At 46.0% G+C, this 19,578-nt stretch overlaps 1 protein-coding gene across 1 annotated transcript in view; it reads left to right on the forward strand.

Moving 5' to 3' along the window:
• CTNNBL1 (catenin beta like 1) overlaps window positions 1–19,578 on the forward strand; it is a 47,436-nt gene that overhangs the window by 19,986 nt on the left and 7,872 nt on the right. Inside the window, exons 8-13 of the mRNA XM_039563523.1 lie at window positions 495–567; window positions 838–896; window positions 1,586–1,734; window positions 5,996–6,177; window positions 14,531–14,628; window positions 15,689–15,769. Of these exons, the coding sequence (XP_039419457.1) occupies window positions 495–567; window positions 838–896; window positions 1,586–1,734; window positions 5,996–6,177; window positions 14,531–14,628; window positions 15,689–15,769 (642 nt within the window). The remainder of the gene's footprint in view (window positions 1–494; window positions 568–837; window positions 897–1,585; window positions 1,735–5,995; window positions 6,178–14,530; window positions 14,629–15,688; window positions 15,770–19,578) is intronic.

A 19,578-nucleotide genomic window follows, 5' to 3' on the forward strand; every position in this document is an offset into this window, starting at 1 on the left:
AAAACCCATCTCACATTCTTCTGACTGTGACACTCTGATTCTCATACGAAACTCTGGCAGTTACTATTCAATGTTACTGTGATGTATGTTCTGAAATTCTGGTTTTGCTGACAGGCACAGATTTCCAGACAGGGATAAGTGCCATGCACCCACGTAACATTGTGGAAAATAATCACAAGAAAGAGATTCTGTGTGGCAAACAACTGGAGACTGTTTTAGGGGTTTTGAGCCAAGTTGACCAAACCTACAGATGTAGGGCCGCGTGAAGGGTCACGGTGGAGCTTCTGCATGTTTGCATGAGCCCACATGCACCTCCCATCACCCCTGAATCAGAATTGTTATTGTTCTGTCACTGAGGAAAACTGCAGAATTACTGCAGTTGTGTTTTATTTTAAGTGCTGCTCATACATTTGGTGATTTGATTAATGTGTTCTTCAAATCAGCGAGATGCTGAGGGCCGTGCCCTGATGGGTCTCTTGTTCCTTCCCCCACAGGCTAAGATGCCTTTTGATGCCAACAAGCTGTACTGCAGTGAGGTGCTGGCGATTCTGCTCCAGAATAATGATGGTGAGCCATGCCTGCCTTGTCTCTGTCAGTGAGGGCAGAATCCAGGCTTCTCTCAGATCACAGCAGCCCTTTTCTGCCTCCAGCTCACCTTTGCTCGCTTTGCTCTCCCCCATGTGCTCCCTCGCCTCCACCCTCTTTCTCTGCAGCTTTTGTGCTCTGTCAAGCTGTATTGATTTTGTTTGCTGATGTATCAGTGTTAGATGGCTGTAAAATCTGACAGTTAGCTTCATTTTTCTCTCTCTTTTCCCCTTTCCCCCCACCTCCGTCTAGACAACAGAGAATTGCTTGGGGAGCTGGATGGGATCGATGTGCTGCTTCAGCAGTTATCTGTGAGTAATTCCCACACGCCCTCTCTTCCATCAGGAGACTGCTGGGCTGGGTGGGAGGAGTGGAAAATATCTGGGGTGCAGGTGCTATCCTAAAAGTGCTTCATATTTGGTGAAGCATAGTCCCCAAATACCTTCCATGGGGTGTGTCATCCATGGTCACTGAGATTAATCCCTTTTGTAAAGATGGTAATGCTGAGGTACACGGAAGTTAAATATTACATTATCATTTCATGGCAAGTAGGAGATAGGCAAGGTTGGAATTGGTCCATCTTCAGCGTGCTCTACTCGAAGCACAGGGCTGCCCATGTTTGAGCTGGCTGAAGGTAATGTGTTCATAGCTCACCTGTATTTCTTCAGGTAGTGTTGCCTGCAGCACCCTCAGGTATGAATTGTAAAGGAATTCTCTGGTAATCAGCTTATCCACATACCTGAGTGTGAATTTGCCTTTCCCCTTGTGTATTAGGAGGCCTGTGTATTATCCTTTAAATCCTGCACCAGGCTGCTGCACATTTGTGGGTGCACAGTCAGGGCAGCAAAGGGTAGCAGCTACAGAGAGGATGCAGCAGTGACCTGTGTGATCACTGCCTGACACCTGTCAGTGCTGGAGCTTTTGATACAAACTCTTTGCATGTGTTCTGCAACAGCACAGCCCAACCTTTGGGGGTAATTTTGCTTTGTTTGTCATTCAGGTGTTTAAACGGCACAATCCAAGTACAGCAGAGGAACAGGAAATGATGGAGAACCTGTTTGACTCCCTTTGCTCCTGCCTAATGCTCAGCTCCAATCGCGATCGCTTCCTGAAGGGTGAGGGTCTGCAGCTGATGAACCTGATGCTAAGGTACTCCATTAATATTGTGATTCCCCTCCTGCTTTTGATGTGCCAACACCTACTCTGGCTAGATATTTATGGTTTTATTTTAAAATTTCTGTGTTAGGACATCTGTCTGTCTTCTCTTGATTTTTTTTCCAGCAGGTAAGTAATTTGGACCTTCTCAGGCATGGAATCTCCACTTTTTGTCTTTGACTTCGTTTCCTTCGTTGGCTGCTGGAAAGTGGCAGTGCAGATGTTTCATCTAGAGAGAATGCTGTAGGTCAGGTCACTAACCCTCTAAGGTTTTAAATGACCTCTGTGAGGGCAGGAGAGGACCTTTGGATGTCCCTTGTGAAAACGTTTTTCCTTTTGTTCCCCAGTTCACACTCCACTGTGTTGTGTAGCCTCTGAGCTGCTGAATTTTTGTGGATGCTGATACAAAAATTACTTTTGTGAATGGGGCATAAGTTTGCATTTCTTGTGCTGTGCTTTGTCACACCCTGAACTTCTGGGGCTTCTCTGCTCTCTCTTCACTTTTCCTTGCTGGCCTGGCACCGAGTTGTGTCTGCTGGGCTGTCTGGCTCCCCAGAGCTGCGGGAGGGCACAGTGGGCTCTGTCTGGCTGTCCCCAGCGTGCCAGGCTGTGTGCTGACGGGTTAGCAAACACCAGCCAGGAATGCTGAGCTCCTGCAGCTCAGGGCTGGGGAATGTGCGGCAGCAGGGAACTGAATAAATAACCCAACGTGGATTATTCAAATAGGAACGCTGGGTTTTCTTGAGGCTAATTAAGGAAAAGCTCTAAAACTAAGAACGGGAGGGAGGCCTCCCTCTGCCTGGAGTCCTAAGCTGCTAAACCAGCCTTGCAGAACTAATTAGTTGGAGTTCTTGTGCCATGTGGGTGGGTCTCAGTGTTTGGATTTTTAAGAGCTTTTTACCCATTTTTTGACTCTACTGTTTACCACTCTCTGCACCAGGATCTGAGCTGGAAAATTATGACAAGAGGAAAATTCCTCCTTGGCTGCATTTTGCCCCCCACAGTAGTTGCAAAAGGGTTGGGAGGGACAGAGTGTGATGGATCTGTGAGCAGCAACTCTGCCTGATGGACAGCGTTTCCAAGGCCTCAATCTGTGGATTCTACAGTTTGAGTGGGATTGGTAAAGTGATTGTGGGAAAAAAACTAACAATTCACAGAATTTGTTCTATAAGCTTCTGTCACTACTGTCCTCAGGCATGTACTATACTGACAGCTGATTATTTTATATATTTTTTAACTTTTCTAATCTAGTTTGAGTGCTTAGAAGCTCTCACAGGTGCTCAGTTTTTCTTGGACAGAGGGACTTAGGTGACAACAATCTGTTGTTGTAAATAGGGAGTGAATGTGGATAGCTGTGATTTGGAGCCGCACACCTGTATCTTCTTGATACCTTCATGATAAATAGCAGAGAGCAGACGTGCCATTCAGTTGTGATTTGCCACCTTGCCCACAAACAAGGCAGAATATTTTTCTCTCCTGTTGGTATCCTCTGAAGGCTGGGGGAAGAGATCTGTTATTTTTTGGTTTTACTTTGGAGGTGTTTAATCACTGTGCCACAGCCTGTGCAGATGAAAGGACAAATAGGCAAAGTTGAACGTGTATTGACATGATGTGAGATAGATAAGCTGTGTGAGAATAAAGATATCAGGCTTGAATCTCCATTACTGTCGTAGGGAACACGGCATTCTCTGTCTGGTGCTGCCTGATCCATCCAGCCAAGTCGTTCCATTATTGATGGTTGTGTGCACACAGACCTGCAGAGAGCTGCAGCAGCTTTCAATGAGTATTTCATGTGCTCGTGCTATTCCTACAGATAGTCATGAGAACAGGATGGTTTCTGTTGTGCTGAGCCTTAAAATGTGTGGCCAACAGCAAAAGGCGATGTTGTATCGTGTGAACTTCTGGTTTATAGGGAGCCGGTGGTAATGCCTGAAACTGAGCCTGATGTGCCTCATGTGCATTTCCATGGCCAGACTGGTCCTGGACTCATGCTGTGATCTGGGACTTGCAGTTGGCCCTGAAGGAATTGGGGCTTCACCAAGCAGGTACATGGGAGATGAGCAGAGGTTCTGGGAGAAGAGCAGGTTGAGAGGGATGAAGCCAGTGACAGCAGGAGTGAAAGAGGAAATTTGGAAGCAGAATGAGAGCAAGGCTATATATAATTATTTAATTATTATATTTATGTAGCATCTTTATAAAAAACAAGATGGTTTATCAAGGAAGTAGCCACCAGCGGAAAGTTTAGAAGGGTCCCGTAGAATTAAACTAAACTTTCTTTTTAGGTCAGGAAGTACTTTTTAGTGCTCAATCCCTCAGTCTTGCCTTAGTAACCTAACTGCAGTTTAGTCAAAATAGAGGAAAACAGGCTTGTCCTGTCAGCTGCCTGGTGCACACTGACAGGCAGCTTATTGCTTTGGCTGTAGAGCTGTGTTGGGTTTGAGGAGATTCAGCCACGGCGCTCCCGAGGGATGCGTCAGGGAGATTCTCTCTTGCTCAGGGAAAATGTTGTGTGGCTTTCCCAGCCATGAACTGAGGAGCATGTGTATGCACAGAGACAAATAACAGTCCAGGGAGCTCACGGGGACCTGCATCACTTGGGCTGCACAGTGTTCTGTCCTGCAGCTATGCTGGGACTTCTCTTGACCCTCAAGAAAAGCTTTTGTTTCCTGTACAGCAAAACAAGGTGAAAACAGACAACTCCATATGGCTCCCTGAAGCTTTTCTGCGGCTATTTCAGGGTATATTTTTTTATGATTCTTAAAATCTTTTTATGTTTTCTTGTCCTGCTGTTCCTAATGACCCCTAGAAACACGAACTGTCTCTTTACTAAATCTTCTGGTTAATTAAACGGAACCATTTTATGCACACTTTCCCAGGAAGTCTAGTGTTCTGCTTTTACTGGTATTTTGGAAAGTTAGAGGCTATGTTCTGCTAATGTGGAAAGTCCAAATAATGTCAGCACCTCTTCTTTTTGAAATAATAGGTGCACCAAAAGAAGTGTCTCAGATGGAAAGGTGTTAAAAGGAGGAAAACAATGGTCAGTGAATAAAGTTATAATTCAGAGTTCCCATGAACACTGAGGCCCCTCCCCATTTGGTGATTCTTACGTTTGCTGGTATGTGAATTAGTGTTCAGCTAAAAGTTCCCTCAATAAGCACAGATGAGACTAAGATAAACTACTTGCCCTCTGGCAGAATAAATATTTTAAATAAAATCAACTCCAGACAGTCCAGGCAAGCAGCTATTGATCTCTAAAAGCCTGAACTTAAACCCAATGAATATTCCAGAGCTCAGCCCTGCGCAGCCTTCCTAAATGCTGATCAATATGCAATTACTTCCCCTGAAAACATTTCTGGTGTCATCTGGCCTAAGGAGTACTTTATTTTTAGCTCTCTGTAGTGGGGGTGTGGGGGTGCCAAACCACCCTCCTGCACAGCCCTTGGCTGGTTGGGGGAACTCAGTCCAGCTCCACACGGTGCCTTCCCACCTTGGGGTTGAAAGTGCCTGTGGCTGCACTGGGCAGGGTCACTTCTTTCAGGCTGGGGTGTTCATGTGTGGGTGTTTTAGTTTGCATGATGTTAGGGGCTCATGAAGTTGGGTCTCTGCAGGGAAGTTGTTTTCCACAGCTCTCTGGGAGCTTTGAGGATCATTTTCAGGGCATCCCTGTGTTATTGGTGTGAGTTACTGCCACCAACATTCTGAACTGGCATTAAAGCAGAAGAGCCCAGGGTCTGTCTGCCTCCTTCCATTGTGTGGTTCCTGTTGATGGGGTTTCATTATAGCTGACACAGCTATGTTCACCAAATTTACTCCTTTATTAAATTAAACTATTGTTAGATCTAAATCCTGATCTTTTTGGTGTGATAGTGTTTGCCTTTTGTATCCAACCCAGCCTCCCCTTCTGTTTTGTGCCAGTGTTTGTAAAGAAGTGAAGAAATACCTTCTTCAGTAGCCAAGAAATAAGAAAATAAAACCATGACAATAAAATACATAAAATGAAATAAAAATAGAAAATAAAAAGAGATAGAAGACATTAAAAAAAGAAATAACCAAGACAATATTCTCAGCCACAGTTTTGAAAAGAGTTATTATTGATACAATGTTTTGCCTTCTAGAAGAAAAATCTTGCTTAGAGCTTGTGCTCGGACTCTTCATCTTTTCCTTGTCGTGTTCCTTTCCCTTGTCTCTTTAAAGTAGGGTGCTCCAAAGCTCCTCATGTCCCTATACAATTTAATTTGCCTCTTTGTTTTCACAGAGAGAAGAAGATTTCCCGCAGCAGTGCCCTGAAGGTGCTGGACCACGCCATGATCGGACCAGAGGGCACAGACAACTGTCACAAGTTTGTGGACATCCTTGGGCTGAGAACCATCTTCCCTCTCTTCATGAAATCACCCAGAAAGATAAAGAAAGTTGGAACAACTGAAAAAGAGCATGAAGGTAGATGTGCTTCCAGATCCTTCTTATTGCCATGGAGGGAGTGAATGGGCAGCCAATGTCTGAAAAGTACCTGCAGGGAGGAGGGAAAGGCACAGCACCCATCTTCTTAGGGCTCCTCCTGCAGCTTTCAGGTCTGGGTGTCCAGCCTGCTGCTCCCTGTCACAGCTAGCTGGCTGTTGAGGGCACATTTGTCCTGCTTGTTTTGGTATCAGCAGCTCCTGGCGATCCCATTTCATGTGCTGTTAATAAGTTATTTTACTCCTGTAGAGTCTGTTGTTTGAAGCTCTTACTCTGATGCAAAACTCTTTTGAAAAGAGTAATGAGGCAACTACAAATGTCACCTCAAAAGCAGTGTTTTCATGGCTCTGAGCACTGAAGTGTGACTGGATGAACATCAGGCATTGCAGAAATAAACTGCATTGCTTTTGAAGTTGCGCTTTTTTTCTTTTTATATTTTTTAACTCTCTACCCTGGAAAACTCTGCTTTAACAGAGATCTGCTGTGGAATAAAACTGCGATTACTGTGGGACCTTATGCTGAGCTGAGTGGTCAGTCCCTCCTGCTCCTGGCAACATTGCCTTTCCCATTTTATTGGTCATTGACTGTCTTGGAAGAAACTTTAAATACTGCCAGTGATGCTTAAGGTTTTGTGCCAATTGATTGCTCAGCTCAGTTCTACAGAGGGTGAATATTGTCCAAAGCTGAAGAGGTGTGAGTGGGTCTCAGACACGCCTAGGATCTATCCTGAACTCTTGCAGCAAACCAAGTGAAAGTGGAAGGAAACAGCAACAACATGGAAGCTCTAAACCCAAATCCCCTGCTTTGGGACTGTCCTGGCAGCTTAGGTGGGACTCAGGTGTTCTCCCAAGCCCAGGAGGGAGGTGCTGTTCCTTCAGAGCTCTCTGGGTGCTGGCTAAGGCACCAGCTGGGACTGAGCAGCTCCTTTCTCTGGCAGAGCTGCTGAACTGGGGACAACTCCCTGGGCACCTGTTTGTCCTCCCTCCTGAGGACGAGGAATGGGCAGTGGCATGGGCTGGGCATATGTGTGGCAGTGGCTGCTTTTGTGGCACAGGTGGAGAGCAGGGGCTCACCTGTCAACCAGCCCCAGAGCAGTTCACACACCAGCTTCCAGTTCTGGTCGCTTTATCTGCCTTGTGTTGTTTGTCTTGGGTAGATAATAGTGAGGGGGGAAATGCTGTCGTGTGGTCTGGGGTTTATGTAATGGACTTGCAGGGACAGGTTTGGTTTCTGTAGGTTATGTAATAAAATTGCAGAATTATCTAATAAAATACGTAGTTGTGCTTCGATGGATTTAGGGGATGTTTTGAAATTTTCATTTGCAGTGTGAAAGTGAGGTTTGTTTAATTCTTCTTACTGAGAGAAAGCTTCAGTGGGAATAGGAGATTCTGGGTAGAGATCTGAGTCCATAGCTCATGCCATTGACTTAATTTTTCAGTTTTGGAAAGTGAGCTAATCTCTGTCTCATCTGCTTCTTCTGGAGTCTGCAGTTGATACCTGTGTGCAGTCCTGGCTGCTGTGAGGATTAGTCTGGAAAGCCCTGACAGGGTCAGTTCCTGCCTATTTCTGTGATAGTGTGAAAAGCCAATCTGCCCTCAGGAAAATGGAGTGATCCGTGCAAACTGGCTTTGTATCACACTTCTGTCTCATTAACATGCAGAAGAAATGGAGAACGTTAAGATGAGTCCAGAAATCAGTTCTATTAAAATAAACTCTCCCTAAAAGGCTGTGGTAGTAAGTCCAATTTTCTTTGTTTTGCATCACTGGGCAGGTGAGTTACTGAATTTCTAATGACAGGAGGTAATAGAGATGTTCAGCAGGGTTCCCTGGGGCCTGTCACGCCGTGGTCCTGACACAGTGTAAGCAGCACTGTGTGTGCTTTTGCTCTGCTGAGTGTTGCCCCAACCATGCAGTAGTTGCTCCTTGGGGGGAACATGGCACAAGCTCCTGGGTGCCTCTGGCTTTAAGGGAAATGGTGCAGGTGTGGCGTGATGGAACTGGTTCCCTCTGTGCTGTTCTGGTCCTAGGAACACACTGCTTGTTGCTTATCTTTGTTTATTGATCAAAAAGAACGCTACTGTTCAGTCTGGTCTTGTCATCTTTTCTCATAAAAACTTTATCCTGTGTTCAATCTGTTTTTTTAAAAATTAATTAGAACAATCTTCTATTGGGAGAGCTTTCATGTGTATGCCAAATGGAGGAAGAGATTCCTTTAAAGGATTCTCTGGAATGGCTTTGCAGCAGTGGCATCAGTGTTTATTTAAAGCAGCTCTGAGGAGCTGGGCTGTGCTTGCCTTCTCTGCGTTGCTGCTGGGGTGCTGCTGTCGGGGTGGGCACCCCAGACTGTGCTGTAAAGCACGAAATCCTGTGTGGACTCTGAAACCTGGGGCCTAATTACAGCTGCCTAAAAACCAGCCTTGCTAAAATGCCCCAGCACTGGGTGAGGTACCAAACAGCTCTGCCTGTCCCTCTGTCCCTTTGTCTGCAGTGGCTGAAGTGCCACCAGGCTCGGGATCCTGGCACCTGCTGTGGCTCCAGGTGCTTCACCTCTCCCAGGACATCCAGTGCTCAATCTCTAGAGCACCAAATCTTCTGTATGTATGTGATGGTTGTAGGAAAATATCCCCTTGTCTTTATTTTATAGCAGTGTTGCTATTTACATAAGAGATAGTCTATAAAACCATGTTTGTTTTATTGTCTCTAAGGCAGTGTTCTGAATGTGACAAAATAATACCTTGGTGAAAAAAAATCTCAACGTGACTTGCTGAGCATTTATTTATTGCAGAAATTTATAATCCAAATTAAATTTGATAAAAGTAACTTCTCTGTAATGTATTTCGTCCTTTCTAAATGCTAGCATAAAGGTGTCAGTGCTGGTTAGCTACATTTTAAACACTGTCAGTGTTTAAAAATTATTTTACTCTAGGGAGCCTGTGAACAATTTAAATCCAAACTGCACGTATTTATGCTTTATGTACACTATGTAATTAGGAAAAAAGAAAGAGAAAATTTCTTAACCATCTTTATGGATGATCTGAGCCTGAAGATTGGGCCTGTGGTGTCTAACTGAGTGCGCATTATCTACACTTGAATTTTGCCTGTGTTTGTACAGATCATTATATTAGGATATTAGGTTTGGGAGAAAAAACTCGTTGGAAGCAATTTCCCTTTTTCTGAGGCAGTGAAGCAACTCAAACCAGAAATATTTTGCAGCTGAAGACAGAAATGGCTCAGAGTTTTCCTATGTCTGTGGGGTCGCGATACTCGTGTGAGTGCCCAGCTGCGTTGGACAGCCAGAAGGAGAACCAGCCTGGCTGTGTAGGGGGTGCTATGTCGTGGTTGTGTGTTGTGAGCAGGTTGGACAGACAGAAGGAGAACCAGCCTGGCTGTGTAGGGGGTGCCATGTCGTGGTTGTGTGTTGTGAGCAGGTTGAACAGCGGCGTCCCTTTAGTGTCTGTGATTGCAGGGGATGGACAGGAATCTGGCTCTGGGTGGTTCTTGGCATAAATAGAGGGTAAGATTTTAAATAACACTTCAGTGTTGTGACTTCTGAAATGTGGGGGGTACTGTATGATTATCTGCATTCCCAAAACCTTCCTGTTGCAGAGCTGAGGGTCAGGGTGTCATCCCTGTCCATGAGGGTGCAGTGGCTTTCAGCACAGTCGAGTCACAGTGTTGGATGCTGGCTTGAAATTCTTGAGCAGTCTCAGTGAGCTAAAAATGGAGAAAACACAAATTCCTCCTAAATTAGAGAGTCTGTAGTGAAGCAATCATAGCTGGCTCGACAGGCTGTATATCCTCCTGCTCTTTCTCAGGATGGTTATTTGCAGCCGAGTTTTGCTCACTTGGAGAGTGTAATGAACTATAAAAGAATGTTTGTCCAATTCATCTTCATTTAAATGCCTTCTCTTGTCTTAGATGTCAGTTTTAGTTAGGAATGCTTAATTTGATAACCTGAGAATTAGTTCAGCCAATTTCCAAAGGAGAATTCCTATTGCTGGGGTGTTTTGGTTGTTTGCCCTCTATCAATAATGAAGCCTCTTTTGGAGATCCTCAGCTATACCTTACCTTTAGAAACAACAACAAAACCCATTTCTTAGTAAATACACTTTTACTCCTTTGTGATGTGCACTAAAGGCAGCAGTGCCCTTGGAATGAATGTCTGCTGCAGAACCAGGTTCCCTGGGCATGGGGAAGTGAAAAGGCAGCAGCAGAAACATGGCCTGATAAGGAGTTATCGGTATTAACTGAGCACCCTCTGCCAGCCAGTGGTCTTGAGGAGTGAGCACCCGGCAAAGGCATCAGTCTGTTCAAACAGAGCTTTATTATGCCAATTTGTTATTTCACCATCACCATCCGACAGGAACCTGTGATTTGAGTGAGCCATGATGCTGAGAACAGAGTTAAATTTATCTCAATTAAAGTGAGCGTGCTCTGTTGCAAGAACATCAGAAAAATAAACTTTCTCAGTCAATAGAAAGAATTTTGTTTTACGTTCAGCTTGATGGCTGGATCCAGCTTATCGGGGCTGTTGCATGTGGAGCTTTTCCAATCCTCCCAGGCCCCCCTTCACCCATCCATAAAATTGGTGTTTCTTGCTTGTATCAGTGTTTTAAGATAAAATTTTTCTTGGCAAAATGCAGTGATACTTGAGTGGGTTACTTTTCTGAAATGCAGATTATTAATGCACATGAAAGCAAGTCAGGTTATCTACACCATTGGAATAGCATGTCCCAGTGTCACCTATAATACTGGGATGGGCCAGTGGCTTCATCCAGGTTTCCCAGCATCCATGAAGCCAGAGTTGTGTGTGTAGGAGGGGTAGAAGTATCTCAAAGAACTGGCTTGCTTTTTTCTAGTATTTTCCTGCTTCTAATTAGAAACTACAATTTGTCTTAAGCGTTCTTTGCAAGACAGAAGGCTCTTAAATGTGTGCTGCTGGGTTCACCAGCTCATCCTGCTTGGCCTCCAATGGGCTGCTGTCCCTGGCATCCAGAACTGCCTGCTGTCCCCTTCCTGCAGGATTATGCTTGCCTCCTCTTCCTCACTGTGGAGCTTCCTCCCCTGCCAGGCAGATGTCCATTATAATGAGATGTAAAAAGAAAAAAAAAGTGGGGTTGGGGATAATAAAGGCAGAGGAGTGTAATGTTACAGCTTGATTTGACAGGACCTCCTGCTGTTGCAGCTGCCAGTGCCAGGCATGGAATAGATTAATCTGTATTCCAACACACCGAGCTGAAGTCAAGATCGATCTAATTAGGGTGTTTTAAACACTGCTTGCATGCTGAAGTCTCTGTGCCTGTCTGGAGAGGGAAAGGCTCCTAAGAGCTTGAGAGGATCCTGAGCTAAGCACGACCCTGGTGCTGCTGCAGGAAGCACACGGGATACGACCTCCTAGAGCCAGGGATGTGTCTGGCCTGGTGCCCTGCAGGATTGGGATTGTGGGGAGCTGGCCATGGGGCAGCAGCAGTGATACTGGCAGATGAGAGAGAGAGAAGCCTCCAATCTTCCCACATCCATGAATTTAGAGGATTTTGGGATGTTTGCATGAAAAAGGTTGTTCTTGATGCATAGTAGCTGCCAGCTGGTACCTGTTACTTCTGTGATGCTGAGCGCGGCTCGGTTTGCTGTTTGCTTCTCAAAGGAATCACATTTAGTCATTCTTTGAAAGGAGGCTCGGCTGCAACCTCTGCCTCTGGCCTTGTCTGTGTCCTCCTTGGAAGTGATGTGCTTTGTGCAGGTGATGTGGACTTTGGCTGAGTCTTACATCCTTATGGAGAAGGTCCCAGAATATTCCGTAGCAGAGAAGCTGCCTGTGGCTTCACCCCGGGGCAGTGCACAGCTCGTGGCCTCTGCACTGAGATTAAAGCCAGGCAGCTGCAGGTTCTGCATTCTGGGGGCTCAGAGCAGCATCAGCTACTCACCATTTCCCAAAGGAGATCTGACCCTGAGCAAATATTGTGATTACAGCTTTTAAAGTGTTGCATATGTGAGATGGAGATTGGGTCAGTCCATGGGAAAGTGGTGAGACCCCATCCTTGGGACCCTGCACCCCAAGGTTAGCGTTTCTCCCTTCCCATGGCTGTGCAAACACTTTAATCCACTGAATCATGGATTCAGCCTCTCATCCCATCAAGCTTTGCCCTCATTTTGGCCAGTGTCCTTGCCCATGGATGTTGGTATTTATTGGACCAGGACTTGCATTATGGCATAACCTTGATTTTGAGGTGTGACATAAAACACACTAGTGCATTATTTTTCAGGAAGCTGATAAGAAACCAGTTTAGATAGTTCAGAAATATCTCTGTAAAATATTTATTTGAACATTTTGACTAGGCAACTAAATATTTCCTGGATTTTCTGCAGTGATGTTGAAAGAATAACCTTGTTCTCAAAACCTCTGTGTCAGCTCCTTTAGACTTGTCAGTAGTTTTAAAGATTTTATTGATAAAATGGATAAATATCTGCATATGACCACCAAAGCAAAAATGATGGCTAAAATACATTTCCTAGTAAAGGAATATTGGAAAAAAGCAATGAAGATAGATCATTGGTGAGAATACTGCTACTAAAATGCTGCGTCAACACTTCCTAAAAAAGGTTGGGGAAAAAAATAGTGTGACATATACAGAATGCTGGCTTCTTCCTAAACCAGCAGAGCATATGTTGGCATATATGGGGGGGAAAAAAAAAATCTTCATTTTATTGAATTTCTTTCACCTTAAGAAAATGGGATCTTGCAAGAACTGGAAGGTTTTAACAATACTTTTAATGTCAACACTTAATTTGGCGTCGCTTTTTGTGGAGTAACAGTTTCTGTGCAGTGAGAGCGTGCGCTGACACCCCCGGAGCCATCCTTCACCCCCGTTAGCCTGTCGGAATGACGGAGCAGCCACACGGTGCGGCCACCCGATAAACCTGTTATCTGCCTGCTCCTCCTGCCGGCAGCGCTCCCAATCTCCTTGGAACATGAAAAATTGACACCACCTCAGGCAGAAATCTGTTTCGAAAAGGAAGCTCTATTTATAAGCAGCTAATGAAATGGGGGGGGTGCGCACGCCTGTGCAGCCTCTCCTCGTGCTGCCCTTGTGCAGGATGCAGATAATCCGTGCAGCAGGGAGCACAGACACCCTGGCCAGGCAGCCTGTGTGCCTTCACCTTCCAGGGCCCAGGCAGTGGGAGCAGGAGCTCCTAGCAAACACAGCGGTGTTGCTCATTCTTTGTGCTGGACTGATGGATCAAGGCTGCTCCTGGATTCAGGCTAGGCAGCGCTGGGGAAGTGCATGGTGTGACAGCAATAAGGTGGTGATCCCGCTCCTCTGCACGCCGTTTCCCCCTCAGAAAATACCAAATCTTGAGGCCCCATTGCTCCCCACCACCATGAGTGAGGAAGTGTTTCTGGCCGTTAATCTTCATCAGTCTTAATCAGCAAGATTACAATGAAGTCATCTTGGAGAAGCGAGGTGGTCTACACCAGGTCTGTGTTTAAAGCAGACCTGCAGGTGGGAAGTAGTACTGACTGGTTTGGAAAGGGAAGGAGACTCAAGCCCTTCTCCTTTGCTTTGCACTGCTGTGCTTGGGCTCAAGGCGAGTGGCTCAGTCACCTCTCAGAGTGGTGGGACATTGACACAGGTGTCTCCTGTGCGCTTGCAGCCTTGACTTTTTACTTGCCTCCTTGGTTTGTGCTGAAAAATATGACCCCCAAGTGCAATTGAGAAGACTGTAAACATGTTTATTTGGTCGTTTGTGGTTTGTTGTGGCCTATTTATATTCATTGATGGGATTTTCTGTAAATGAAAGTGGTTGGTTTGAGAATTTTTCTACTAGCTCATACCACTTGAGTCTCTGCAGGAGCACAGTTATTCTTTCTACAGCTCTCTTGTTTCAGTAGCTGTCCTAGCCTTGGTGGCCTGAGGGTCATTTGGGTGACAGTGCTGGCTTTGGCCAGGGCTCCTTTAGGCCCAAAAGGCAGCATGCGGTGCCTTTAGGCTGTGATGGAGGGTCCCAAAGCTTGTGCCACCAGGCAGGCGCACGTCCTGGGGAGGAAACCAGAGTGGAACCTGTGCTCTGTGTAAGTTGCTTTGGTTCCCTGAGGCAGAGGAGGAGGAGACCTCACTGGCTGGGCCAGCATGAGGAGCTATCTGTGCTCCCTGCAAACATGGCTTGTGGCTCTCACCACTGCTCTGTCTCCTCTCACCATGATGGGAAGGAGCCAGGGTTCTGCTTATCAACAGCTACATGCTGGGGTGTTAATAGTAAATTTAATGGCATGTTACAGAGGGAAATAAGCTCCTCTTCCTGATCTCAGCATGCAATTTTCATTTTGTATTTCTAGAACATGTCTGTTCCATCCTGGCCTCCCTTCTGCGAAACCTGAGAGGGCAGCAGAGGACACGGTTACTGAATAAATTCACAGAGAATGACAGTGAGAAGGTGAGTGCTGAATGTGTGTCTCAGTCTCTGGGCTGCCAGGTTGGGAGGGTTCTTGCTCAGGGCAGGGTGCCTGGTGCACTCGCTGAGTTATGAAAAGCCATCCTCATACCTGCCTGCAGAGACTTGTGCTGTCACAGACCTTTGTTCTCTCATTCACATTGTATTTACAAACTGCAAAACTGGACATTTAGTGCATGGCTTCCACATCCCCTGCGCTCTTGTTTTCTGGTGCTCTTGCATATGGTACTAGCGATTCTGTCCTGGGTTGTGTCTCTGCTGAAACCTGGCCATAAAAGACAATATGCAGTATTACATCGTGCTGGCTCTGAGATCAGGACAGCGTGGAAATGTGCCAGTGTGTCTGGTGGTGAAGCTCTTTTGCAGAGAGTTTAGGAGTTGCTGTGGTACACGTTTAACATTCCCCACTCCTCTCCTAGAATGTTTCACTTTAGTGATGTTTGCTCTGGGAAATTCTTCCCAAAATATTTACATGGTGGTGGATAGATCAAAGCTTTGCAGGAAAGAAATAGCAGCTTTTGCAAACCAGGGATCCCAAGGGATTTGTAAATTCTGCCACTGGGAAAATACTGGTTCCTTAGTATTCCTCATTAGTGTGTTTTAAAGGTGTTTTTCATAACCTGTTCTACCAATTGTAGATAATTGCTAGATAGGATTTCAGCTGCCCTAACACAGTTCAGAGGAGAGTGGGAGAGCTGGAACATCCAGCACAGATAGGACAAGTCCACTGGGGAAACCAGGAGCCTGGAGGACCACAGTACAGAGAGTGAGCTGGGGACACACGTCTGTTTGCTGCCTTTTATCTGGCACTGATGGGACCGTGTTCCCATATGGGATTACATCCAGACGCCTGCAGCCTCAGCATGCTCATCCGACCAGCACTTGTACCCTCCTTCTGTAACGCGTTGCTTCCTGGGAGGGACAGAGCTGCCTGTTGCTTTGTGAAGGCTGAAGCTGTGAGGAAAACAAAATTGCATGAAGGATTAAAGATGATTGCATTGTTCTTTTTTCTTGCTTACATCTCTCTCTTCTGCCCTTGCAGGTTGATAGGCTGATGGAACTGTATTTTAAGTACCTGGATGCAATGCAGGCAGCTGATAAGAAGATTGATGGGGAGAAACACGTATGTATTGCTTAAGTTTTGCTGGGTCATGTCTGTAACACCTCTACACAGCCATGTCATCTGCACAGGATTTATGGCTCAGCCAGTCACTATTCTTGGGTGTGCCCTCATACCTGTGCTGTTGCCTCTTAATTCCTATTGCCTCACTCTCCAAGTTCCAGGTAACCTCAGATAAAATGGGCCAAGAATTTCTCTACAAGTGCTTCCGGCTGTCTCGTAGAGTGAGTTTTACTAAAAGTACCTAAGTCTGTGATTCAATTTGCCTTCACTTTCACCTGGCTGCAGTCCTGCTTGGTTTGGCAGATGGAGAGCAGGTGAAATGCAGAGAGACAATTACATGATAATGTGTGAGGCCTCTTACCCTGGTCTGTAGAGTTGTGATCAGCGGCGAGGAAGTGTCTGTGTTGATGAGTTAGCTGAGGTGCAGCCGAGGGCTGTGTGCTCTCTGCACACCAGCAGTGAATGTGTGAGTGACACGAGCCTTGGTACCGCACAGCACTTTCTTGGAACTGAAGCAGGAACAGACCTTTTGAAAGGGAACGAGCGGCTGGAGTCAGGAAGCAGCTTGCAGAGCTGTTAGTGAGCTTGGCCAGCTTCCCACAAGATTATCTATATCAGTGCTGGGGAGGGTGTGAGATTGATTAGCACCGATGGAGAGCAATGGCTGCAGCTGCCGTCCCGCGCTCCGCGCGCTCCACGTGCCACGGGCAGCAGCCCCCCACCAGGCCCCGACAAACAGCTGCCTGCCCACTGCCAAGGCTGCTTCTCCGGGCACTGCCAAACATTCCGAGGGCAGCAGAGTGCTGCTGCTGCTCAAAGAGGCACAGGAGTGAGTGATGAATGGAGCTGCTTTTGCTGCCAGCACTCCGGCTCCATATGGACAGTGGCAGCATCACCACTGAGCGGTGGCCTGGAGGAAAACAGCATTTACCCTTTCCTGCTTTCCTTCCATGCTCTGTCCTTCCTCCTCAAACAGGGCAAGAAATTATTTATTCTTTATGTGTCGGTGTGGGGGTTTTAGAACTCAAAAACCAGAATATGTTTGTTTGGTTGAAGCCTTGTAGCGTGTTGGGCCTGCTGTACAGAGCCGTAAAATACCACATGCAGAGTGAGGGTATGTGCCCTTTATCCAGGAACACCCTGGAGCAGCCTGCAAACATTAACATCTGTAGCAAACATCCAGCACAAAGCAGGAGTGGAGGGAATTTGAGTGTGAAGAAGCTTTTATGGAAGCTCTTCAATTAATAATATTAACCCCTTGTGCACAAGAGAAGTAAAACTAAGGAACCTCAGATTCTCCTCCTGTATCCAGAATAAATGGACCTCAATTCTTTACCTCCTATTAGAACTAATAATAGGATTTGGCAGAAGCATCTCATGGGTGCAACATACTGGGTACAACATGTATGAAATATGATGTTGAAGTTCATTCCTATCTTGGAACACTCTTGGAGAATTATCGTTTGCTTTATTTTGTAGCATCATCAGATGGTCAGTGGGAGATCTCAGGGTCTCCTGAGATCCGAAGTGGCTCAAGCATTTTCCCCACACAGAAGCAGGCAAAAGCCATCATTCTGTCTGTCACATCATGGCACTCTCCAGCTGTGACAGGATTTATGGGGCACTTTAATGTTCCTTGTTGTGGCACATGAATCACTGAGGTGGATTGTATGAACACTTCAGAATCTGTGCTCTGTCACTGGGGGGCTTTTGACTTTCCCCTTGCAGTAGAGGACATAGTACCCCAAAAATCTGATATACAGATGCTCACTTTTCTCCCTGCCCCGTAGAAAAATGATACTTGGTGAGATTTTACAGGTTCAGCCTATGCTGACAAGAGTGAGATCCAAGTCTGATGGACAGAGTATTCTGGTGTAAGTCTTGCATTACAAGGAGTGAAAAGCTGATTACACAAGGAATGACTGAGTGCTTTATCTTTAGTAGTGCAGCTGGCATAAGAAGCTCCTGCTCTTGCAGTTCTCCTCCTTTTTATTTCTTTTAGCTTGGTTTATTTTAGTGATCTGGTTTATAGCCCTGCTTTTCAGCCCATGGCAGTGATGGTGGGGGAATAGCTGAGGGTGGAAGGGAGGGGAGGAATTTCTGAAGCCAGCTGTTTTGAGGAGGAACAGTTGTAATAATCTGCACCCTAATCTAGACTGTGAAACGGGATGGAGTCACTGAGCCCCTTCTCAGTGTTACCCCCTTGTTTGCTTTAGTGAAATCTGTTCAGAAGGGTTCAGAGGTGATAACTTGGTGATTATCCTAATTGCCATGTGAAACCCAGGGGCAAAGTCCATGAGAGCGTTGTCTCCAACACCTGATGCCTGTCTTAGCACTTTTCTCAGAGTTTTTAGTTAATGAAAATACTTTGTTCTCCTCTCAATTTCTTTAATTATTTCTGTAGGAAATGGTGCAACATCCTGTGGCCTTTACCTCTCTCTAAAATGAGGTATAATTATGGGTGGCAGCGATAGCCTTGATGATCTCTAAAGATGGTAGGAAGTGACAAGAGATAGTTTAATATTTTTATAGTTCCACGGAAAATTATGCTCATCAGGTTAATTCAATAAAATATTCTCACCAGACACTTTGTGCTATAATGACTTACAAATTACATGCTAATTGTGCTACAGTTCAGCCACTCCATTCCTTGAAAGGAAGAGGTGGAACTCCTAGGATGAGCGTGGTATCCACAGGTGGGGATTTGTGTCAGCCCATCCTTTCAGTTTGGTGTAGAAAGACCAAATTGCCTGGAGCTGTGCTGAGGGCAGGACGTGATGGCTGTGAGCGTGGCTTTTAGCCTGTGGTCTGAAGGCCCCTCCTGAACATATCTTGCATCCCTCGGCTGTCCCCAGTGTTACAGACAGAAAGTAGTAAGGGGAGAAACTCCATCCTTAGAGTGAGAGACACATTGTGGTGGTTGTTTTGGTGCACAGCTATTTGGAACATGCTCATTTCTGTCCACCTGGATTGGCCTCGCTGTTCCACGTGGTGAGGATGTAAAACCAGGATCCTAGAGGTGTTCTTTGTTCTTGATCAGTACCCATTCCTTGTGCTCTGCCCAGCTGTGCAGTGCATGCTGGGCGGTGAGTGATAGATGAGGAGGGAGGAGGATGCAGAAATCTCCTCCACTGCCTGTGTGGAGCAGTGTGATCTTTGGTACAGCACGGGCACATCCATCGCATCTTTAGGCTTGAAGTCTCTACTTGACACCTCGAGGCCTGTCAGTCCTGCCTCATTAGTGTGAGAGAAGCTCATTTTAGCTTCACAGAAGCCCATCTTACTGCTGTCTTCTCCCATCAGCAAGGGGCATCTCAGTACATATTGCTGGCAGATTAGAAATGGCACCTGAGCGCTCATTTGGAGGTTAGCGACTGACAGCTTTGAAAGAGAGACCAAGTGGGAAGGGGGCTGCTTGCTACTGTACTGGAGGCAGATTAGCACTGAAAGGGTGGCTGTGGTTTTAAGAAAAAAAAAAAAAAAGGACTGTGAAAAGGCACCTTAAAACTGTACTTGTCTTCTAATTCATATCTGCTTAATTTACTGGCACAGAATAATCTTCTCTGCCGAGAGGGGCTGTTAGAGCTGCCGCTGCTGTGTAATCAAGACCGCAGCTGCCTGGATCCAGCTCCTGTGATCACCGTGCTCGGATCAGAATACAGAGCAGACCCGGCCTTTGTTTCTTGCTCTGGAGATTCAGAGTCCTGGCCTGTGGTTGTTTTTCTGCTCAGGAATTTAGCACTGTTGAGCAGAGCAGCCAGTGAGCCTGTGTGCAGTGCATAGTGTGAGCGCTGGTTCAGAAGTGAGTG

This window comes from Corvus cornix, chromosome 20 (assembly GCF_000738735.6).
Source record: "Corvus cornix cornix isolate S_Up_H32 chromosome 20, ASM73873v5, whole genome shotgun sequence".
NCBI classification, from domain to species: Eukaryota; Metazoa; Chordata; class Aves; order Passeriformes; family Corvidae; genus Corvus; species Corvus cornix.